General features: G+C 46.4%; 1 protein-coding gene across 2 annotated transcripts in view; it reads right to left on the bottom strand.

The window, feature by feature from the left end:
- TRPC1 (transient receptor potential cation channel subfamily C member 1) overlaps window positions 1-25,138 on the bottom strand; it is a 61,385-nt gene that overhangs the window by 4,487 nt on the left and 31,760 nt on the right. For both annotated transcript variants that reach the window (XM_069975407.1, XM_069975406.1), the window contains 3 exons: window positions 16,141-16,316; window positions 14,629-14,830; window positions 12,451-12,645 (listed from right to left, as the gene is read on the bottom strand). In XM_069975407.1, the coding sequence (XP_069831508.1) occupies window positions 12,451-12,645; window positions 14,629-14,830; window positions 16,141-16,316 (573 nt within the window). The remainder of the gene's footprint in view (window positions 1-12,450; window positions 12,646-14,628; window positions 14,831-16,140; window positions 16,317-25,138) is intronic.

Genomic DNA, 25,138 nt, shown 5'->3' on the forward strand with positions numbered 1-25,138 from the left:
ACAGCCTAAAGTTTAGATGAACTGAATAAAGGTAAACTGTAATACCACACACAACCTGAGGACAGGGGTGGTGCTGATTTTACAAGAAAGTAGCTGTGCTTTTTCTAATGCTGGATAACCCCTTTAACACTTACCAATAAACCACACCCCCTTGTCAAGCCTGGCATCAATCTTATACTGTGCACCTATGCAAACTATGATCAAATTCTCACACTTTTATGAATCTACCCCAATTTGTTTATTTGATAATCTAAATGGTTAATGTTTGATGTAGTTATCCTTTCATTACACCAGATTGCCTGAAAATGTACTTATTCTTTGTGAAACAATATCAACGACTTTTTCATTTTCTGCACGTGGTTCTGATCTTTATTTGTCAAAAGAAAAAACATCCTGTAATTTGGGCATTATAAGGTTTACCAGATACCCATGAAATACATAGTGGAATCCTGTTATCAACAGGCGTATATGATGTATGGGTTAAAATTCTGAATTGGTGCAAAACTGGGACATTAGTAGGAGGGCGTATGTAGTGGGATTACAGGCTCATGATGCAGTGATGCTCCTACACTATTCCATTAGAATTCTCTCTATGTATTCCTATGCTTCTACTTCTCATGGACATGATATCATTTTTACAATGAAAAATGTGTAATGTTTACTGCTACATTGTTACAAAGCTCAGTTCATTGCGTTCAGTCATCCTTATAGTTGATACAAATATCTGACTACAGGTTGCTTATAAATATCTCAGCTATGACCACTGCCAGGGTCTACAAGAAGCTCCAACACCAAAATTAATTATTCAGACAGTATTCAACCACGTCTCACAACGTCTTACAGTGTGAGCAACTGTGTTACTCTGATATATAACAGTGATTATTATGACTATACTAAGAAGAAATGGAGAACTCTAAGCCACAGACAAATGAGTAGTCTACAGACAAGTGAGTCAACCTACTATGTCATCCACTTTTTAGCTTCCTTATTATGGCCTCAAAACTTGGACCCCCCCCCCCCCCCCCCCACTGTTCTTTAGAACTAAACTTAGATCACCGCAGACTCATGTAGTATGGCTGTATTATGATCATGTAAAATTGGCATAAAATGCTCTAAGCTTCACAGTACATGACCAAGTTATATAGAAAGCAATAAAAGCACACATGTCCAGTATGTAGCTATGCATGTCTGTAGACACTGGCCACCAATGAACTAAACGTCCCTACCAGTGCTGTGCTAGAATAACCTTTCTAGGGCTTTATGTGGTGTTGTATCTATCTACAGTAGCGCTCACTGTGATGGACCCCATTAGAGTTAGAAGAGACTTTCTATGGACCTTCTGTGAATTCATACATTGCTCCGAGCAGAGCAGAGTGGTGACAAGCAGCCATGGGCTTGGTATTCTGTTGAGTGCCACCAGGCCCGCTTCTGCCATGAGGCGGAATGAGCCTTCCGCCTCAGGCGGCATACTTTGCGGTCCGGCAGGCGGCGGCATTATGTCCCCCCTGCTGTCATTTTTGTTAAGTATCACTTTACAAAAATGACAGCGGCCGCTCACCTGTCCCGTCGCCCGCGCTCTCCACATCCCGTCAGGTCCCGCGATGTCACCCTACAGCTGTCACGGACCTCCAGGCTGTGGTGAGTGCCCGGGGTCGGTGGGGGAAGTGCTGGGGTGATCGGGTCGCGCGGGTCCGCCCCGCGTGACCCGATCACCCCACTCACTCACCACAGCCTGGAGGTCCGTGACAGCTGCAGGGTGACGTCGCGGGACCTGACGGGATGTGGAGACAGCGGAGAGCGCGGGCCGGCTGCGGCGTGGGACAGGTTAGCGGCTGGCTGGGGGGGGGGGGGACGTCAGAGGGGGGCGATGCCGGCCATCACTCGGGGGCGGCCGCCTGAGGTTTGCCTCAGGCGGCAGAGACCCCAGAATCGGCCCTGAGTGCCACTCAGTGGCGTAGCCACCGTGGTCACGGGGGTCGCCGCCGTGACCGGGCCCGCCACAAAGGGGGGCCCCGGGGCCCTCAGGGCCCCGCAAGGCCCTCCCTTTCAATCACTCTTGTGACCGCAAGCATTGTTTTGCTTGCGGTCACAAGAGTCCGACTCTGTCTTCCCCCGGCTGCTGCGCAGCTGCCGGGGATGTCGCGTCTTATCCCCGGCAGCGCACGCATCCCAGAGCTCCCTGCGCGCCTTGGGCCCTGACTTCCGGTTGCTGCGCGCATGGAGCTCTGGGATGCGCGCGCTGCCGGGGATAAGACGCGACACCCCCGGCAGCCGCGCAGCAGCCGGGGACAGACCGAAGGAGTGAGGATCAACGTGGGAGCGCGTTGTCAGGTGAGTTAAGTTTTGTTTTTTATCAGCCTGTACGGGTGGGGGGAAAGAGGGGGGCATCTATGAGGGTGGGGGGAAAGGGGACCATCTATAAGGGAGGAGGGGGGGGGGTGAAGGGGACCATCTATAAGGGATGAGGGGGGGTGAAGGGGACCATCTATAAGGGAGGAGGGGGGGGTGAAGGGGACCATCTATAAGGGAGGAGGGGGGGGTGAAGGGGACCATCTATAAAGGAGGAGGGGGGGGTGAAGGGGACCATCTATAAGGGAGGAGGGGGGGTGAAGGGGACCATCTATAAGGGAGGGGGGGTGAAGGGGACCATCTATAAGGGAGGGGGGGGTGAAGGGGACCATCTATAAGGGAGGGGGGGTGAAGGGGACCATCTATAAGGGAGGAGGGGGGGGGTGTAGGGGACCATCTATAAGGGAGGAGGGGGGGGGGTGAAGGGGACCATCTATAAGGGAGGAGGGGGGGTGAAGGGGACCATCTATAAGGGAGGAGGAAGGGGGGGGTGAAAAGGACCATCTATAAGGGAGGAGGGGGGGTGAAGGGGACCATCTATAAGGGAGGGGGGGTGAAGGGGACCATCTATAAGGGAGGAAGGGTGAAGGGGACCATCTATAAGGGAGGAGGGGGGGGTGAAGGGGACCATCTATAAGGGAGGGGGGGGTGAAGGGGACCATCTATAAGGGAGGGGGGGGTGAAGGGGACCATCTATAAGGGAGGGGGGGTGAAGGGGACCATCTATAAGGGAGGAGGGGGGGGTGAAGGGGACCATCTATAAGGGAGGAGGGGGGTGAAGGGGACCATCTATAAGGGGGGGGTGAAGGGGACCATCTATAAGGGGGGGGGGGGGTGAAGGGGACCATCTATAAGGGAGGGGGGGTGAAGGGGACCATCTATAAGGGAGGGGGGTGAAGGGGGCCATCTATAAGGGAGGGGGGGTGAAGGGGACCATCTATAAGGGAGGTGGGGTGAAGGGGGCCATCTATAAGGGAGGGGGGTGAAGGGGGCCATCTATAAGGGAGGGGGGGTGAAGGGGACCATCTATAAGGGAGGGGGGGGTGAAGGGGACCATCTATAAGGGAGGGAGGGGAGAGGGGGCCATCTATAAGGGAGGGGGGTGAAGGGGACCATCTATAAGGGAGGGGGGGTGAAGGGGACCATCTATAAGGCAGGGGGGTGAAGGGGACCATCTATAAGGGAGGGGGGTGAAGGGGACCATCTATAAGGGGGGGTGAAGGGGACCATCTATAAGGGAGGGGGGGTGAAGGGGACCATCTATAAGGGAGGGGGGGTGAAGGGGACCATCTATAAGGGAGGGGGGGGGTGAAGGGGACCATCTATAAGGGAGGAGGGGGGGTGAAGGGGACCATCTATAAGGGGGGGGGGGGTGAAGGGGACCATCTATAGGGGGGGGGGGTGAAGGGGACCATCTATAAGGGAGGGGGGGTGAAGGGGACCATCTATAAGGGAGGGGGGTGAAGGGGGCCATCTATAAGGGAGGGGGGGTGAAGGGGACCATCTATAAGGGAGGGGGGGTGAAGGGGACCATCTATAAGGGAGGGGGGGGGGGTGAAGGGGACCATCTATAAGGGAGGGGGGGTGAAGGGGACCATCTATAACGGAGGAGGGGGGGTGAAGGGGACCATCTATAAGGGAGGAGGGGGGGTGAAGGGGACCATCTATAAGGGAGGAGGGGGGGTGAAGGGGACCATCTATAAGGGGGGGGGTGAAGGGGACCATCTATAAGGGAGGGGGGGTGAAGGGGACCATCTATAAGGGAGGGGGGTGAAGGGGGCCATCTATAAGGGAGGGGGGGTGAAGGGGACCATCTATAAGGGAGGGGGGGGTGAAGGGGGCCATCTATAAGGGAGGGGGGTGAAGGGGGCCATCTATAAGGGAGGGGGGGTGAAGGGGACCATCTATAAGGGAGGGGGGGTGAAGGGGACCATCTATAAGGGAGGGGGGGGAGAGGGGGCCATCTATAAGGGAGGGGGGGGTGAAGGGGACCATCTATAAGGGAGGGGGGGTGAAGGGGACCATCTATAAGGCAGGGGGGGTGAAGGGGACCATCTATAAGGGAGGGGGGGTGAAGGGGACCATCTATAAGGGGGGGGGGGGGTGAAGGGGACCATCTATAAGGGAGGGGGGGGGTGAAGGGGACCATCTATAAGGGAGGGGGGGGTGAAGGGGACCATCTATAAGGGAGGGGGGGTGAAGGGGACCATCTATAAGGGAGGAGGGGGGGTGAAGGGGACCATCTATAAGGGAGGAGGGGGGGGGGGTGAAGGGGACCATCTATAAGGGGGGGGTGAAGGGGACCATCTATAAGGGGGAAGGGTGAAGGGGACCATCTATAAGGGAGGGGGGGTGAAGGGGACCATCTATAAGGGAGGGGGGTGAAGGGGGCCATCTATAAGGGAGGGGGGGTGAAGGGGACCATCTATAAGGGAGGGGGGGGGTGAAGGGGGCCATCTATAAGGGAGGGGGGTGAAGGGGGCCATCTATAAGGGAGGGGGGGTGAAGGGGACCATCTATAAGGGAGGGGGGGGTGAAGGGGACCATCTATAAGGAAGGGGGGGTGAAGGGGACCATCTATAAGGGAGGGGGGGTGAAGGGGACCATCTATAAGGCAGGAGGGTGAAGGGGACCATCTATAAGGGAGGGGGGGTGAAGGGGACCATCTATAAGGGAGGGGGTGAAGGGGACCATCTATAAGGGAGGGGGGGAAGGGGACCATCTATAAGGGAGGGGGGGGGAAGCGGACCATCTATAAGGGAAGGGGGGAGAGGGGGCCATCTATAAGGGAGGGTGGGGGGAGAGGGGGCCATCCATAAGGGAGGGTGAGGAGAGAGGGGGCCATCTATAAGGGAGGGGGTAAAGGGGGCCATCTATATGGAGGGGGGAGAGGAGGCCATCTATAAGGGAGGGTGGGGGGAGAGGGGGCCATCTATAAGGAGGGCAACATGGGGGGAGAGGGGCCATCTATTTGGGGGGGGCAACATAGGGGGAGAGGGAATACACAGAGGGGGGCATATATTATTAGGGGGTCACATAGAGTCAGGGCTACCCACTAAAGGAGTGTGTAAAGGGGACAATACAGATGTGCAGTGTGTATATAGATGAGGATGGTGCCAGAGTGAGGAGACTAATATGTCTGTCTGGCAGATTCTGTGGATTCGTGGCTCGGAGAAGTTCTCATAACGGCCCTGGGCAGATGGAGAAGAAGATGAAAAGGGAAGAACTCCGATCAGAGAAGACGTCCCCCTGTGAGTCACCTAATATATCTGCACTGTAATGTATATGGTGTATAGAGCCTATGTAAAGCTGGGGCCACCTCTATATGACTGGATGAGGTGATTTAGTGTACTGGATTTGGTCAGTAACAATATGGTGGTGATGGTTGTGGTGTGGCAGTAATGTTTCCTTCCTATATACTGGTATTACTGGTAATATAGGTCTCAGTATACAGGATTTGGTCGGTAACAGTATGGCAGTAATATGTACGGTGATAATACTTTCTCTTCCAATATGCTGGTGTTAGTGGTAATATCTGTCTTGGTGTGTGTGTGTATGTATATATATATATATATATATATATATATAAGCAATAGATAGGAAGGCGGCACTCCAAAAATAGTGAAAAAACAGTGGTTTTATTCACCCATAATGTGCAATACAACGTTTCAGTTTCTCGATGAAACCTTTTTCAAGCAACACATACACATGTGAAGGAAGGGGCTGGTATTTAAAGTCCATAAGCTCAGCCCATCATCAGTGACATCATAATTACATGATTATATAAACAATCCGCAGAAATGTATATTACAGTGTACATAATCCCATTATAAACATAGTATAGTGTAAAGTGATAGTGATTAACCCTAAAAATAAAGTCCGATCCTTTAGAGATGCAGCAGCGTCCATATAATTCATAATAAATCAAGTTCATATATACAGAAGGGTTAATGGAAGGAGGTAGTCCCTCACCCGATATCCTGAATAAACCGCTACTCCTCCGCGTGTGGTTCCAGTTTGTAAACAAAGGCTCTACTCATGCGCGGAGGGGTGCGCTCAAAGGACTCGTCAGGATGGGCGTCATAGCTCACAGACAGTGCCACGGGACCGCGCGTGCGCTTTTACAAACGGAGCGACTGCCATCACTACCAATAGATGTTCGGAGATCTTTTTTTTTTTTTTTTTTTTTTTATATATATATATATATATATATATATATATATATATATATATATACACACCAATAGCATCACTTGGTCGTGAAAGGAGGGGGGGGGGGCCCAAGTTGGCCTCTCGCACCAGGGCCCAGGAGACATTAGCTACGCCCCTGGTGCCACTATCATATTAATTTCAGTTATTAGTGGAGATCTCAGCACCCCAACCCCCACCAATTTCTTCTAAACTACTATGTATTTTTATTTGCACCAAACAGACCATATTACAGCAATGGCATACCTACAACTAGGTATTAGTGTCAATGCTATGAGAGCTTACTGATTGCAGATTTATACAGTGCCCATTGAGTTAAACCAGCTATATAAACCCACATGCACTTAGCTCCCCCTAGTGGTTGCTGCATGTAACCAGAAATATATAATTCATCAAGACAGAAAAGCCAAGCTCCCTTATAATTATTAAATAAATCAGCACCTACATTCGGACATCAACTTTAATAAAAGTATATTATATTTGGATCCCATTCTGTTTATTTGGCTCTATACGCCTGTGTACATTGCTGGTTATATAAAAAAAAAATTGTGTTGAAAAAAAATCAGTCCTTACCAGAACTAATAGTTGGGTCCTCACAGCATCAATGCACATAAATACAGTTTAGTCTCCTAGAAATGTGCTGTTTTTATTCATAAACTAGTAATAATGTAATCTGTTTAGTTACAGTTCCTTATCCTGTGTCTATCTACAAGCTTTATAGAACTGGGATGAGATGTCAGTGGCGAGGCATTGGTGTTTTTATGTGAAATGTATACAACATTGGAACAGGCTGTGAAGGAAATAACTTCATGGGCAGCCTCCACCAGCTAGGATGCTAAAGAAGAAGAAATGAGGGTATAAAGAAGTGTTCTATGGTGTTTGTAATTGAAAACAGTGGAGAAGCTGGTGTTGTGTTTCACAAGTGATCCTGTCTATATAATGTCTTTGTTGTGTTTTTTTTTACCTTTGATTACAGGGAAGTGTTTTATGGGCAGGTATTGTATTTCCACAGAAGGTTTATAATCCTTCTAGCTTTCATGAGCAAAGTTTTATAGTTTTGTTTTTGTTTTTATCCTGACATGCACCTTATAAAATTAAAAAGGAGCACTATACAGGAGCATCTGCTCTTTACATGCAAAGATGCATGGGCTCTGTAATGTTCTTTAGTCTCATATACATGCAAAAGAATAAAAAAGAGAGAGAAACCTCACCTCTGATTGTGCCAGTGATGAAAAAAGATTTGTTCTGATGTTAAAATTCTGACACTAGATAAAATACTATGATTTTGTTGCCTTGGCTGTTAGCTAGTGGTTGAATTTGTTGTATATATATTTTTTAGACAGCAAATAAAGAGGACCCATGGCCTCTCCTGTCTGTTATGGTAAATGCCTGTAATTCCCCATGAAATAACAATTCTGGAGCATATTTCTTCTAGTTCCATGTTGTGTCATTCCTCTGTCATTCTTACTATGAAAGTATAACTAAATGGCCAACTAGGTGTTGCCAGAGGGGGCGTGTCCCTACACTGTCTGAGACTATCCAATCAAAGACAATAGTGTCAGACAGTGAAGAATCATGCCTCCATCTGGTAATACCCAGTTGGTGATTTAGTTGACGAATAGTTTCTCTGTTTTATATTGCATACAGAGTATTTGTTCATGTGTACATGTCACTATAAAAACCTTTTCAAATGTTGTAGTGACATGTCAAAAGTTTAATAGTTCGGGTCTGACTGGGGAGAGAAGTGCAGCTAAGCGCTTGCCTTGTTGTTCTCTGCGCCTGCGACCAAGAAATTCCAATTGACTTACATGGGGAATCTATCTCGGTCAGGGTAAGTTGCATACTGTTTTCCCATGAATGATACTCCTACACAGCTGAAAACCAGTATCTTGCAGGGCTGCATTAAAATTATCTCGGACTGCTATGTATTGATAAGGAAAGCGAAAGATTGCTGAAACAGTGGTCTAAAGAGGGGTGTCTGTCCTTTTTGGATGAGACTTTGGGCCGTATTAGAAGACCTGCCATTTCCCAGTAAGCAAGTGCCGATCTCCTAGATTGGCGCTTACTTACCGAGTCTATACATAGCTCAAAAATCAATAGGTAAGTATGAACTTTATTACTTTTACACAGTGACCAGCCTGGAGGGTGGTCAATGATTTTTAAGCAAGTTTTAAACTACAACTATCAGCTGATAATTGTTTCTTTAGCTGACCTTGTCTTTCTTGGGGTCCATTTACACAGAAAGATTATCTGACAGATTATCTGCCAATGATTTGAAGCCAAGGCCAGGAATGGATTTGAAAAGAGGAGAAAACTTAGTCTTTCCTTTATGATCTGATCTCTGTTTATAGCAGGGGTGGGGAACCTCCGGCCCGCGGGCCGCATCCGGCCCCTGAGACCTCCCGATGCGGCCCGCAGCTCCCCTGTGATGCTCGCCGCTCTGCTGGGGAAGAAGCCGGCATACACCGCATCCTCCGGTGTCTGTGACATCTGGCGGACACAGGAGGATGCTGTCTGTGCCGGCTTCTTCCCCACTAGAGCGGCGCGTGTCTTTAGTCTCTTGCGGGCCGCGCGCGATGACGTCATTTCATCGCGCGCCGCCTGCAGGAGAAGACCGGCACAGAGGACCTGGGAGAGAAGAGGACCTGGACTGCGTGGGAGCGGAGGTAAGGTGAGTGGGATGTTTATTTTTTTATTTGGGGGTTAACTAGGATCCCAGGGACATGACTGATGGGGGGGGACAACTAGGCTACCAGGGACATGACTGATGGGGGGGACAACTAGGCTACCAGGGACATGACTGAGGGGGGGACAACTAGGCTACCAGGGACATGACTGATGGGGGGGACAACTAGGCTACCAGGGACATGACTGATGGGGGGGGGGACAACTAGGCTACCAGGGACATGACTGATGGGGGGGGGGGGACAACTAGGCTACCAGGGACATGACTGATGGGGGGGGGGGACAACTAGGCTACCAGGGACATGACTGATGGGGGGGACAACTAGGCTACCAGGGACATGCCTGATGGGGGGGACAACTAGGCTACCAGGGACATGACTGATGGGGGGGGGAATAACTAGGCTACCAGAGACATGACTGATGGGGGGGGGGGGAATAACTAGGCTACCAGGGACATAACTGATGGGGGGGGGGGGGGACAACTAGGCTACCAGGGACATGACTGATGGGGGTTAACTAGGCTACCAGGGACATGCCTGATTGGGGGGGGGGGGGAATAACTAGGCTACCAGGGACATGACTGATGGGGGGGGACAACTAGGCTACCAGGGACATGACTGATGGGGGGGATAACTAGGCCACAAGGGACATGACTGATGGGGGAGACAACTAGGCTACCAGGGACATGACTGATGGGGGAGACAACTAGGCTACCAGAAACATGACTGATGGGGGGGGAATAACTAGGCTACCAGGGACATGACTGATGGGGGGGACAACTAGGCTACCAGAGACATGACTGATGGGGGGGGAATAACTAGGCTACCAGGGACATGCCTGATGGGGGTTAACTAGGCTACCAGGGACATGACTTGGGGGTTAACTAGACTACAAGGGGCATCACTGGGGGTTAACTACAATAGCAGGGGCACTAGGGGAACAATACTATGCCTTGTCCTGGGTGCTGCAAACCCCCGCTACTAACTGCCGCGCACGGTATGCGGCCCTCGAATGATTTTATTAATGCCCGACCGGCCCTCGACATGGAAAAGGTTCCCCACCCCTGGTTTATAGTCTGTTTCTGGCTTTGGCTTCAAATGTATGTCAGATAATCTGTCTGTGTAAATGGACCCTAATGCTGGGTTTACACGAAACGATAATTGGCCCGACCGCACAATCTGCCCCTGCCACTCCGATCCGATGCTGCCGTGCATTGATTGGCTGAAGAGGGGAGCCGGGAATTTCAAACGGCTCCTCTTCAGCCAATCAGTGCTGAGCAGGAGCAGGAGCCAGGGATTTCGAAGACCTGCTACGCGGAGCAGGTAACGTATGCTCGTGGCCGAAGCAGCGGGGGCGATCGGAGCGGCGGCGGGGGTGACGATCTGGGTGGCGGGGGTGGTGATTGGGGCGGCGCAGGGGGCTGCGGATGAGCGGGGGGGCGGTCGCGGATGAGCGGGGTCCGGGCTGCGAGCGGGGGTCCGGGCTGCGGGCGGGGGGGCCGGGCTGCGGGCGGGGGGCCGGGCGGCTGGACTTTCGCACGACGACTGTTTACACGGAGAGATCCGCGAATTTATTGCGAACGACGAACGACGATTTAAGAACAAGATAAAAGATCAAATTGAACGATTTCTCGCTCGTCGTTCGATCGTTCACTGCGTTTACACGTACGATTATCGTTCGAATTCGATCGTTATCGTGCAAATTCGAACGATAATCGTTCCGTGTTAATCCAGCATTACACAGAGCAATAATCTGCTAAATCGGCTTAATTCGCAGATTATCAGTCCGTGTAATAAGGCCCTTTGGCTTGACTTTTGTAGCATTGGTAACATGTGATGCCACCTGACAGACAGATACCTGTCTCTCCTGCTTTCACATAAACCAGGCCTGCGTCTCCTTCTCCTTCGGCTTCTGGTGTCTGTCACCAAGCCTGCCTGTATGGTAGGCAACCACACTTAAAATCTGTCCTTGACCAGCACTAATTCCTAGCAAACACACCTGCTCCTTCCTTGCCTGAGCAAAGGTTCCAATCCTGTCTATTGTTCTCTATCCTGTATATGATCTCTATCCCAACTTTTCTTTGACTGATCCCCTTTCCCATACTGCCTACCCAGACTGTTGACCATAAACCTAAACCTGTCTCTGACCACAGAGGAAAAACTGGTGTCAAAAAGTTATACAGATTTGTAAATTACAGTACTTCTATAAAAAAAAACTCAGGCTTTCCAGTATTTATCAGCTGCTGTATGTCCTACAGGAAGCGGTATATTCTTTCCAGTCTGATATGGTGCTGTCTGCTGCTATCTCTGCCTATGTCAGAAACTGTCCAGAGCAGTAGTCAGTCCCCATAGAAATCCTCTCCTGCTTTAGACAGTTTCTGTCATGGACAGAGATAGCAGCAGACAGCACCATATCAGACTAGAAAGAATACACCACTTCCTGTAGGGCGTACAGCAGCTGATAAGTACTGGAAGGCTTGAGTTGTGTGTGTATATATATATATATATATATATATATGGGTCACTTACAAATTGATTTGAAAAGTAAGTTGAATTCTCTGCAGTACTCCCTTAGATGTTTGTTTCAAACAACTTCCCTCCATTTAATATCCAGTCTAATTCCTGAATATTGGTAAATGACTTAATTTACTAAAAAAAAAAAACGTCTCTAAAGTCTTGGCCACTAGGTGTCACACTGCCTGCAATCTGCTGTCTACTGCCTGCTCTCAGGGGAATTCTGTCTCTAGCAATGGCGAGACCAGGACAAATTACAGGACATGTGAATAGGGCTTAGCTATAGCTACAGTATATGCACGGGTAAATGAGAGAACCTAAACCATGTACCTGGTGTGTATAGATTCATATAAATGGAGGTGAGTATACATTAAAATAATTGGATGTGAGTATACATTCATATTATTGGAGCTGTATACATCCATGTACTGTGCATAAAAAACTGTCGGGCAGTTGGAAAACAAAATATTTTTAGCTGTCTCTTAAAGAATTCTGCACATTCCGCACAGGGGATGTTATCATAGCCAATAAAATACTCTGGTGTCCGCTTCTTCAATGTTGCATTCCTACTGTTTTAATATAATGCATATTGCTAGAATTCTTGGAGGGTTAGCTTAGTCTCTTATCTAAGGTTAGGGCATTATATGGATATAACTCTGTCTGGGATAGTTTAAGAAATGATTACCAGTCTTACCTTAAGACTATTCTGTCGCTTGACTCTTCCTGATGGAGTATGGGAACAGATCCACTTACTCAGACTGTTAAACAAATAGCAAATAGTCTTGGGAGATGGGAGAATGTTGAAAGGTGGAGGGAGCGTACATTTGTCATCAAAATAGCTCAGCCACAGCTTGGCCCGGGCAAACTTCCACTCTTTATCCTCATGGTTCTAGGAGGCCAAAGATACAAAGAGCTCAGACACTGAAAGACGTTAGGACTTAGAAATAAAGCACCCAAGGTTATCTGCGCAGCTAGTTTGACCTTGGATATTTTAAAACAAAACACTGGAAGCCATTGACTGAATAAAAAGACTTTTCTTTTCTCAAAAATAGTATTCAATGCAACAAAGTGCTCATACTGTCAGCTGAGTGTGAACAGAAATGACATCTTCAAGGTCTCTTCAATAACAGAAGCACAGAGTCAGAGTATATTTGGTACAAAGGCTATGTGAATTGCAATTTCTTCATTCCAAATCGCTCTACTTAAGGTTTCTGAAAGGTTCCATTTTGGAAGCGCAATGTCTTTTTTAATCCAAATCTCAGTGACACAATTTTCTTCACACTGTCCATTTGCTCCATCCAAAAAAATCTTCATCAATATAGCCAACAAACTGCGCAAAAAGGTGCAAGTCAAGATGCTAACTGTACAGTGAAGTTTATTTAATCTGCTCTCTGTTTATCTAGAATTTATTTTAGAAAGGAGGTTAATTATTACACTAAAAAGAAGATATGTCCACATCATGTCCTATGATTGGTTATACTGTATGTGAAAATATACTTCTAGATCCTGTTCCTAGGTTATCTACACTTAAGAAAATTAAAGGGGTTGGCCATGTTAAAGTTAAATTTTTCAGTGTACAGTATTAGTAACTTTACTCACAGCCCTTACTAACAGCAGCTCCTGTGTACCTCATAGGGCTAAAATCAGACTCCTCTGCTCCAGGCTGTGCTGCTCTGCTCTGTGGGAATACTGTCCATAAGATGGCCGACACGGAGAAGCATGTGACCATGTACCCCCCCCCCCCAGCGTCCACCCTTGAGACTGTATATGCCTATGGAGGACACTGGGGGCGGGGCATGGTCACATGCCCCTCCATGTCAGCCATCTTATGGACAGACTCACCATAGAGCAGGACACCACAGCCTGAAGGAAAGGAGTCTGATTTTGGCTCTATGAGGTACACAGGGAGCTGCTGTCAGTAAGTCTGTGAATACACTTACTAATAATGTACACTGAACAATTTTACTATGAAGTGGCCAACCCCTTTAAGTGAAAAGTTCAAATTCTCAACCTAATCAAACATCTGTGGGTGTACTTTAAAAAGTAATGTATAGGCTTACATGGGTTCTCTAGTCAAAACTTGATGATGATCTATTACCAGAATAGATAGATAGTTCGTCAATATTCGGTCAGGGGGATGCCGACACCCCTGCCAAAGCAGGTGGCTCTGTTCTCTGGGTTACTGTATCTCAACTCCCATTTTAAGTGAGTAGGAGCTGCAGTAGCCCACTATGGCCACTATACAATGTACAGAGCTGTCTGCTTCCTGCTTTTGCTAATTTGTAAGATGGAGTTATGGCCCTATTCCACGGGCCGCCTAGAGGAGCAAACGAGCACTGTCAGCAATCGTTTGCTCCTCTTTCCCCGCTCGCTGCCGCTATTCTACGCAGCTGCAGCGAGCGGGTGAGTGCGGGAGGGGTGGCGGGAAGCTGCGGGGGGGCTGCCCGGGTGATCGCTGATCGTCTGGGCAGCCCATAGGATACAGCAGCGTCTGCTGCCGATGTTCCTATTCAACTGAGCGACGGCAGAAGATCGTTGCTGTATCAGTGGCTTGTTTTTCAATATGCTAAAAAATAAGCGACTGCAACGATCAGCCAACACGAACTATGTCGGCTGATCGTTGCACTCTATTCCACGGGACAATTATCTTCCGAATACGGCCAATAATCGTTCCGTGGAATAGGGCCTTTACAACCATGGCAAATGGCCAATTGTGTGGTTGTGCAGGGTGTCGGACACCAACTGATATATGATAATGACCAGTTCTGAAGTTTTGACCAGAAAACCTCTTTACCGATTGTTTTGTTTTTTTGAAAATATAATATAATAGGTAAATTTGCTTCTAAATGACTATGAAAGCATAAACACTTACAGCTATGAGTTGGAAACTTTTGTGCAGCATAGCCACGAGAAGCTTGGTCAGTACAATCACAACCACCACATTGTAGGTTCCCACTATTAATGCTCCCACGAATGACTGAAGTTCGTCATTGTAGCTAAATCTGGTCACAAAGAGAGCTACATGTGCCAGTGAGAAAATATACCAGAAGAGAGCATAACATGTCCCAATAAACCTGAAGAAAACAGGAGAAAATATTAGGTAGGTAAATAACTGGTGATCCCTCCGCTTACACCATCAGCATGCACAATCATTATCATAAAAGCTCCAGAGTATTCCACAATCAATAGAAATAAATATGTGAGAGACACAGACACAGGCTATGACCCTAAGCTCTGCAAACATTATTATAGAGATTGTCATTTGGCATTCCCCTCACTGACTGGCGATGCGGTTACTTGTCCTCAAAAACACAGGAAACCATAGTTTGTCTTATGGCACCACTTATAGTAATATTACAGCACTAGAGATGAGCGCAACTTGGCAATGCTCAAGTGGGATCATTCGGCATTTGCATACCAGGGGCTGAAGAAGTTAGATGCAGCCCTCGGGAGTCCAGGAAGCCATGGATACAGTGCTATATCCATGTTTTCCCAGACTCCATTGGGCTGCATACAACTTCTTCAGCCACCGATAATCAAATGCCAAATGGTGATACTTGAGCATGCTCGAGTTGCACTCTATATATGGCACCTATTGTTTAGCATCAAGATCTACAGATTTGGCAGATGTTATGGCAACACAGGCAACAATGTGCAGGTTTTGCTTGCATGTGATGACAGTGATCGAGAACTCATTTCCGTCTTGAAGTTATACTTCTGAGACAATACCAACCATGTGACTGGAACCTAGAGGCCTAAAGAAGGGGAGGCCGCACTGCTTACTCCAGTGGGAGTGCAAGGACACAAATAAGAGGAGATCCCGACAATATTTCAATCCCTACAAAGGTTAAAAAAAACAGCTAATGTTTGTGGAGGTTGAAATGTTGCAATGCTTGTATGTATGTAAATGATTGCAATAAAATAAAGAAGGATTATTAAAAGTACAATCGTTAGAGTCTGGCTCTCCTGGCCCTGTGCCATGTGACCAAAATGGACTCCATACGTCTCTGGGACTGGTTCAACGGTGTGCACAGAGAACAGGGAACAAAGTGCTTCTCTCCCCACTCTTTCTAGCTATCGCTCAGGGTTTGAACACTCAGACTAATCAAGACTTTTGACATGTCACTGCGTCCTGCCGGTATCTGTTGTTTTACCGTGCCCTTGTATCAGTGATTTGGTATAAAATAGCTGTCTATAGTGACTAAACAATGCAAGCATTAGGCTAATCCTAGCACATATTGGAATAGGCATCTCATGAAAAATTGATGATACTACATGATATATCCGCACCAATGTACACATATTACAGTAGATGAGCAACATTATTAGAATTTTTTATTTCCATTAATTTTTCAAAGATGCAAAACCAGAATAAAGGACTTACGAGTGAAAAGTGTCATTGCTCTGGCGCTCACAGAAGATCCCAACACAGTCCTTGGTCTCGCTGACTGTATATCCTTTGTCATACAATTGTGTCAGTCCAATAGTAAAGGAGAATAAGACTAGAAGGAACATGCCAAGAAATTTTCCAAAATCTTGCAACATTTGACCCATGGATATCTGAAAAAAATGGTGAGTACACTATAAATTATTCATACATTTCTCAAAGGGAAAGTTAGAAGGAGAATCTAACCTGCTTTTATGTTCCTACAGCACACAGGGCGATGAGTATGAAGGTAAGTTTCTTCCCTTCATCCTCTGCGCCATTTCCATGCTATAAGCAGTTTATCTTTTATGGTAATTAGGTTTTCATTGATAAAGGCGAATTCACTATTCACATACTAGCCAAGGCTATCAACTATAGAGGAATAGTTATGGTTCTTCATAAGGATACACTCAGTCCTGGAACCCTTACTAGAGTATACACACATCAATGCGTCTTCTGGTCTCGTAAAATTTCTACTTCAAAGCAAAAACTAGATTCTAGGTTGATATTCACTTCTGGGATTAAATGGTTGAATGTCTGTAGCCTATGGGATTTTAGCCTGCAGCAGAAAGCAAACATGCTTGACTTCCCAAGTTTAGCAGAGTCACGTTGTTGTCTCTTCTCTGGCAAATGCAGTTGAGGAAATGGTTATGAAACCGAGAGGCATTAGAGTATAAACCCAGCCGTGATTATCTCAGGTTACAGCTGCAGGATAGCAGTGGATGTGCTGGGCTGACATTCTTTGCTCTGTTGGTTACCAGATACAGCTGAGATATCTCGGCTGCCCCCTGTACCTCTGGGTTACAGAAACAAGATTCATGCAGAGGGTTGCAGGTGTACAATGGCTTACAAGCCTCAGAAAACAATAACATAGAAAAGTCTTATCGTGTTGTTCCCGTCATAGTCCAGTATTTTCTATTTTGCATTGCTACGAATCGTACCTACAAAAATCAGGATCCGCATCATAAACTGTAGTTTGTATTTAATCTTTATTAGGTGTTGTTTGTATTTCCAGTTATCTATATTGTCATGGAAACAGAAAGAGATAAGTAATGGCAGTGCCAGATCATTCGCATGACAGACACCAGCTGTGGCTGATGGACCCCATTGACTAAGATGGGGTCTGTCAGGTTTCTCCATTGACTATGATGGGGTCTGTCAGGTTTCTCCATTGACTATGATGGGGTCTGTCAGGTTTCTCCATTGACTATGATGGGGTCTGTCAGGTTCCTGTTCCGTTCTCTAAGATGTCCATCAGCATGACTGGCCCGGTGTCCCTACTTTCTTAGTAGCAGCCTCCTCTGTCTTCTGCCCCAAAGCTAAGCCCTGATGTCACCTGGCAATAGATCCTGACACCAATGCATGGAAGATAGACTTGCCATGTGAACGTTTCTGACTAATGCCTCACAATAAATCCAAAAAGAGGATTGTACTTTCCATGTATTTTTCATACTTATAGTATATTATTATGGTGGCAGCCATCTTGCCTGAGCTGTTGTTAACAGTTTAGTGTATAATAGGCACAATATACATCTTCAGACCCTATTCTTTATATAGAATGGGTTTGTTAATGTGCTCTGTGACCTGGTGGGGGTGGGCTGAGGTGCTGCAGTCTTATCCATATGCAGCAGCCTCCTCCTTATCATCACATACAGAACAAGAAGTCTCTGTTTAGTTTTAAGCTTAGGCCACATTCACACACCCGTAGTGCAGTCCGTAGCCGCGGACCACACTACCGAATGTGCATCTGTAGTGCTCCGTGCTTCACGGAGCACTACGTTCACACATCATTACCTCAGCGATCAGTGCAAGAAAATGGTCCGCATTACAAAATGTCAGTTTTTTTGCGGCACGGATCACAGACCCGTATAGATGTACGGACGTGTAAATGGGGCCATTGGATAACATTGGTTTCATATTCTGTTATAATGTATTAAAGGCAGACCCAGGTATACTATAAACTAGCTTTGTAGTATATATGTTTACGTGTAGATATATAAGCGAAGACTGTAAGATTTTTTTGGTCTTTATTAAAGGTGGTGTTTCACAAAAAAAACCACAGACTTATTTTTCTTCATTTTCTGCCACAGTTTTCACTTTATTCGATTATATTGCTACTGCTTTCTTCCCAAAACAGTGTCACTCTTGTATTCAGATAAAGTTTTATTGAAATGAACAGAGCTGAGTTTTAATACCCGAAACAACCTGATGAAAAGAACGGTGCTGTTTTTTGAATAAAGCAGTCTTGGACTAAGTATACCATCACATGACAACAATATTTCCTAATGGCATTGGCCTCTATCTGCAGAACAATGAGCTGTGCCATACTTCAATAATTGTTTAACAATGGTTTGAACATGGTAAAGAGTTCAAGGTATTTGGTATGGCCCCAGATGTCCAATATCTCAATCCAATCAAGCATCTTTGGGATAAGCTAAAAAAAAAGTCTGATCCATGGAAGCCTCACCTCACCTATAGGACTAAGAATCTGCCATATACCACAGGACCCCTATAGAGGCCTAGTAGAGTCCATGACTTGATGGTTTAGAGCTGCTTTTGCCACACAAGGGGGCCTACACAACATCAGCAAGGTGGTTATAATGTTATCAGTGTAAAGAGCATATGGTTGATGGGAAGAACCCATTATAGATTATGCATTAGAACCCAAGAGTTTTAGGTTGTTTTCTAAAATCAGCATTTTCTGTAACTCCCATAGATTATAATAGCGAGAGTCACAGGGATACACAGTAACATGCAACAAATCAGGGTCTGATAAGGGAAGAAAAGCATTCGCCAAACTTCCTTCTATGTAGATTTAAGTTAAGTCATCAAGTCAGATGTAGAGTTTCCCAGGACATTAGTAGCTCCAAGAGCCATCACATCTCTTCTGGGGTATAAATAGATCTCAAAATCTCAACTTGGAAACAAAGAACTGCAATATATTGGTCAGGATGTGGAAGATGAGTGGACATTAATGAGAGAAACTAAGTGACATTAAGGAGGAAATACATTAAGGAGCTGTATATGGATCCAGAAGCCTATTCCATCTATGCACTAAAAGTGCCCCCAGCTAAATATCCCCCTCCCTATTAGTAATTGGGTCAGCATATACGATGTGGGCGGTTTAACAACTTACTAAGCTCTTTATTCATATGCTTTTATCCATTGTTTAGTCCTTCTGAACAGACACTGTGACCTGATCAGACGATCTGAATTCTATTGTTACGTGAACTAGAAGTCAGTTTCTTTATTCATTGTCAGTCACATAGGAATAAGTTATCTTTTATACTGACCCAAATACAAATGGAGGGAAGGGAAATTTCTGGGAGTCCTTTTTCTTTAATTTTTTTTTAAAGGGGGTCAGACTGGTCTTGACATTTCAAGGCTTCTTCTTGAGGTCGCAGATTGAAAACAGTATGCGTATGATTAGACATAACACAAGAATATCAATTCAGCAGGGATCCAACAGCACCGGTAGATAATAGTTCAGAGTGGTGGTTAGATTACCACAGGGATGCACGCTAGACGGACAGCAATCCTATTAGCCAACCATAGATACATTTAGCATGGATAGGGTCCGACAGCATCCAAAGTATAGTTTCAAAAGCTTTATTAGCACATCAGGTACAGGCAGCGACGTTTCGACCTTGCGGTCTTTATCAAGCATACATACAAATGACATACCAGAGGTATATAAGTGCAAGTTCACAAGCGGTTAACCAATCAGTGCATAAGAGCAATCAAGGGCGGGAGGGGTGTGCAAGACACATGCTGACGCTGGTAAAGTTAAAAACATGGGGCACAGTACTCTGATCAAAAGAGTATTCCGTGTATGTCATACATAAGAGCATCAGACTCAATGTATACATCAGATACATCATATATCATATATGTCAACAAGTAACAAATGCATCCCGCAATGGGAAACCAAACAAAGCAGAGTAGAAGTGACGTATTCACCTGAAAGGGGCCAGATCCATGTCCACAGTTTGGGGCCGGCCAGGGATCTCATCAGTAACAAGCATCCCGGAGTGTGCGCTGACAAGAATCGCGTCCAGGGGAGAGCGCGCGCTGGTGCCGCGTCACACCGGAAGTGACGTACCTCTATCGTCCACGCCGGGCTGAAAGTCGGCTCGGAGTGGGTTGTCAAGGTAACATGTAAACATCAACACTGTGTCGTCACAACATCATGACAGCACTGTGTTACTGTTAGGAGGCATGGAGCAGGTCAGAGCAGAGTATGTAGAGCGGATCACACTGTTCTGCAATGTTGTACTTAAAAACCTAGGCACTGAGCAGACAAGTAACGGACCGTACTAGGCGGGTAGTAACTAGGCTGACAAGTCCTGTAGGGGTAGCGGGTTACCCAAGTATGTCAATGCCGACATCTTGTATAGTAAAAACGGAGCTCACCAAAGGCTATAATAAATAGTTCAAAGCTAAGGCCAAAGTCCAGTGGCTGTAGGATGTATATTTACGGGCATAGGTCATGCTGAATGGTGCACTCCTGAGGTCAGCATGACCTATGCCCGTAAATATACATCCTACAGCCACTGGACTTTGGCCTTAGCTTTGAACTATTTATTATAGCCTTTGGTGAGCTCCGTTTTTCACTTTACCAGCGTCAGCATGTGTCTCGCACACCCCTCCCACCCTTGATTGCTCCTATGCACTGATTGGTTAACAGCTTGTGAACTTGCACTTATATACCTCTGGTATGTCATTTGTATGTATGCTTGATAAAGACCGCAAGGTCGAAACGTCGCTGCCTGTACCTGATGTGCTAATAAAGCTTTTGAAACTATACTTTGGATGCTGTCGGACCCTATCCATGCTTGATAACACAAGAATATGTCCATGTCCTTTCTTGGAAAACGCATCTCTTTACTGCAGCCCATCTTATCTGGTCGGAATTGTTTCTCACTGTCTGCCAAGTTATAGGCTGAGCCGCACCATTCACTGTTTCTACAGGCCTGCCAGGTCCCCTATCCATTATACAGAATAGACCACTGTCCCCTATCCCCTGCCATACAGCATAGACCACTGTCCCCTATTCATCATACAGCATAGACCACTGTCCCCTATTCATCATACAGCATAGACCACTGTCCCCTATCCCCTGCCATACAGCATAGACCACTGCCCCCTATCCCCTGCCATACAGCATAGATCACGGTCCCCCCCCTGCCATAAAGCATAGACCACTGTCCCCTATCCATCATACAGCATAGACCACTGTCCCCTATCCCCTGCCATACAGCATAGACCACTGTCCCCTATCCATTATACATCATAGACCACTGTCCCCTATCCCCTGCCATACAGCATAGACCACTGTCCCCTATCCATCATACAGCATAGACCACTGTCCCCTATCCATCATACAGCATAGACCACTGTCCCCTATCCCCTGCCATACAGCATAGACCACTGTCCCCTATCCCCTGCCATACAGCATAGACCACTGTCCCCTATCCATCATACAGCATAGACCATTGTCCCCTATCCCCTGCCATACAGCATAGACCACTGTCCCCTATCCCCTTCCATACAGCATAGAGCACTCTCCCCATCACCTGTCATATAACATAGACATCTCTCTTGAATTCATAAATCCTTTTACTTTTCCCTATAAATGAAGAGCATAGCCTGCTTATATATGCATCTTTCCTTATCCTGACCGCCATTAAAGTCTGCTGTTCTACTTTAGGCTGTTTGGTTAGGCTGTTGTACCTAAAAGATGGCAGGTATTACATGTTAATAATATACTTCTTATATTTCTTATATTTTTATTCATTTGTTCTCTTTAGTGACACCGTGTGGCTGGAAATCCACAGTGAAGCAGATCAGAGATAAGTACAGTACATACACAGTCAAATCATCTATTTTAGCTTAGATGCCATGGATTGGTTACTTTCTCATTATAATTTTTTCATTTACATTTTGTTTGATCATTCATTTTGTTGATATTATAGGGACTGCCATCTTGCCAGAGCTGTTTTTAACAGCATTCAGGGATATGCTTTACAGCAAGCCCCATAAACAGGCACAATAGTCTGCAGCAGACCCTAGGTTTCTAGGCATGGTCTGTAATCTGTGCAGTGGTCATTGGCAGAGCAGAGGAGGCTGAGCTCTGAACATCATCATTGTGAATGAACAGGAAGTCTCAGCTTAGTATTAGGTTTAGTGGTAAAAATACAAAAATTAAAGATTATTTTTATAATATAATTAAAAAAACAAAATAAAGAACAATTCTTTAAAAAATATGTTTAACATAAAAACCGTCCCAGATTTATTAATCTGTGTGAAACAAAAACTAATGTAATTTGTCCACAGCAACCAGTCACAGCTCAGCTTTCACATCCTTACAGGCTCTGGTAAATTGAAAGCTGAGCTGTGATAAGGCTCGGACTGGCCCACAGGGGAACAGGGGAATCCCCCGGTGGGCCCTATCCCTTGGTGGGCCCCTGAGCAGGAGGTGGGCCTCCCTTTCAAGCAGCTCCAGGACGACATATCCAGCACATGCCTTTCACCCAGTCACTCACTGCCTCTATGGAGTAACCTGGGGTTTCATCATATTATATAGAGACAGGGAGTGACTAGGGTGACAGGCAGCAGCATGTAGCGTGCAGATTTAGCGCAGCCCCTCTCCTCTCCTCTCGGGACCCTCCACCACCTCCTTCTCTCAGGCTGCCCCATCTGCTCTATATGCTGCTGCTGGCAGTTGGGACACGGGAGGAGAGGAGAGAGAGGGGCTGCAGCCTGCACAGTGGAGCTGCAAATCTGACAGCATGTGAGCTTTACCTGGTGCTTTCCTGGAACAGAGGTAAATCTGTGTGTGTGGACATGAAGTATGTACATTATGTGAGTCTGTGTGTATGGTGTATGTGTGTGTATTATATTTGCATGTATGTAATGTGCATTTGTTTAGATGTGCGTATAGTGCGCATACTATGTATGCATATAGGTAATGTGCATTTCTTTATCTCTGTATGAGGTGTGTATGTATTGTGCATATTTGTATGTAATATGTATGTACAACGTTATGTGCACGCACCTATAACTCCCCCTCCCATGCCTAAACCAGCAGGTGTCAATTAAGCAGGGAGGGAGGAGAGGGGAGACTTTCTAGCTTTTAGCTGTTAAGGAGCTTGGAGAAGCCACTTTGCCTCTTTGTACCAGAGAATAAAAACATTTTCTATGCTATAGAAGCATATACTGTATATAAGACATATATTTTTAAGGTACAATGGGGGAGATTTATCAAAGGGTGTAAAATTTAGACTGGTGCAAACTGCCCACAGCAACCAATCACGGCTCAGCTTTCCTTTCAGCACTGCCTAAAGCTGAGCTGTGATTGGTTGCTGTGGGTAGTTTGCACCAGTCAAAATTTTACACCCTTTGATAAATCTCCCCCAATGTGTCTTCTTGACCCAACAGCATCTAACAGTGTCAGCAGATTCCTTTAAAGGAAAAGTCTCCTGAAACTAACAAGTGACAGGCAGGCAGGGGGGTGCGGGAAGATTATAAAGAAACTATACTCACCAGTCCCCGTGCCCCTGCACCGCTCTCTTGCACAGCTGCTGGAAGTCATTATCAATCATTTCTTACTAGGTTCCATGTATGTCATGGCCCTAGCTCCTTTAGCTGCAATGTCACATACTCAGCTAATGGATTGCCTGCTTAGCCAGTCAATGAGTGCAGCGGTGTGCATCCCCAGTCGGTGATTGGCTGATTGGGTGATCCATCAGCCGAGTATGTGATGTTGCAGCTGGAGGAGCTGCAGGAGCTCGGTGGCTATCAGTATCAGAATATTAAAGAAGAACTACGGGGGCTCAGGGATGGGTAAGTATACTTTCTTTATTATGTTCCTGCACCCCCCTGCCTACCTGAGATTTGTTAGTTTCATGGGACTTCTCCTTTCAAGAAACTTAAACGGGTACTCCGGGCTATGTGTATTTTCTCTGTATGGCTGGGGAGGGGGTAGATATAGAGGCCGACGGTCACTTACCTCCCCGGTTCCAGTGCCGGGTCCCAGATCACGCCGTCCAGTTCTCCCGTCGCTGGAACACGGGAGGTAAGTGACCGGCGGCCTCTATATCCACCCCCTCCCCAGGCCATACAGGGAAAATACACACACAGCCTGGAGTACCCCTTTAAGTGGTACTTTATGCTGTTTGCATAGAGTGACTGACAAGTTACTAGCAGTGAGCGAGCATTGTTGGTCACATACACATCTCTGTGCAAAGCTACTATAGTAATGTAAAAGGTTTGGTGCTTGTTATATCTGTAAGTAGAGTGGGCCCCAAGAATCAAATTCCCAGGTACCCCAGTCTGACACTGGCTGGACCGGTGCTCCCCCTAAAATCCCACTAAAAATTGTATTTCAAATCAACTGGTGCTAGAAAATTATATAGATTTCTAATTTATTTCTATTTAAAACCCTCAAGCCTTCCAGTATTTATCAGTTGCTGTATGTCCTGCAGGCAGTGGTGTATTCTTTCCAGTCTGACACAGTGATCTATGCTGCCACCTTTGTTCATGTCAGGAACTTACTATGGAAAGTTCCTGACATGGACAAAGGTGGCAGCAAAGATCACTGTGTCAGACTGGAAAGAATACACCACTGCCTGCAGGACATGCAGCAGCTGATAAGTATTAAAAGACTGGAGATTTTTTTTAAATAGAAGTAAATGACAAATTGTTGAAAGTTTTTTGCTAGAGTACCCCTTTAATACTATGAAATATTACTACTAGTAGTAGTATTACTAGTACTTTTAAACAACCCCCTTTGTACAGTCAGTGCAGTTTCTCCAGTGATCAACTAATTGGGTGATCACTGATTTCGCATGAAAGCCTGGGAAATGTAGTATTACATGCCACCCATACTGCTTGTCTTTACTCTCCAGGTAGGGTTCCCCTCCTTCCCTATTCATATTAACAGCTTTATTTATAA

The sequence above is a fragment of the Dendropsophus ebraccatus genome, chromosome 6 (genome assembly GCF_027789765.1).
Source record: "Dendropsophus ebraccatus isolate aDenEbr1 chromosome 6, aDenEbr1.pat, whole genome shotgun sequence".
In the NCBI taxonomy this organism is placed as follows: Eukaryota; Metazoa; Chordata; class Amphibia; order Anura; family Hylidae; genus Dendropsophus; species Dendropsophus ebraccatus.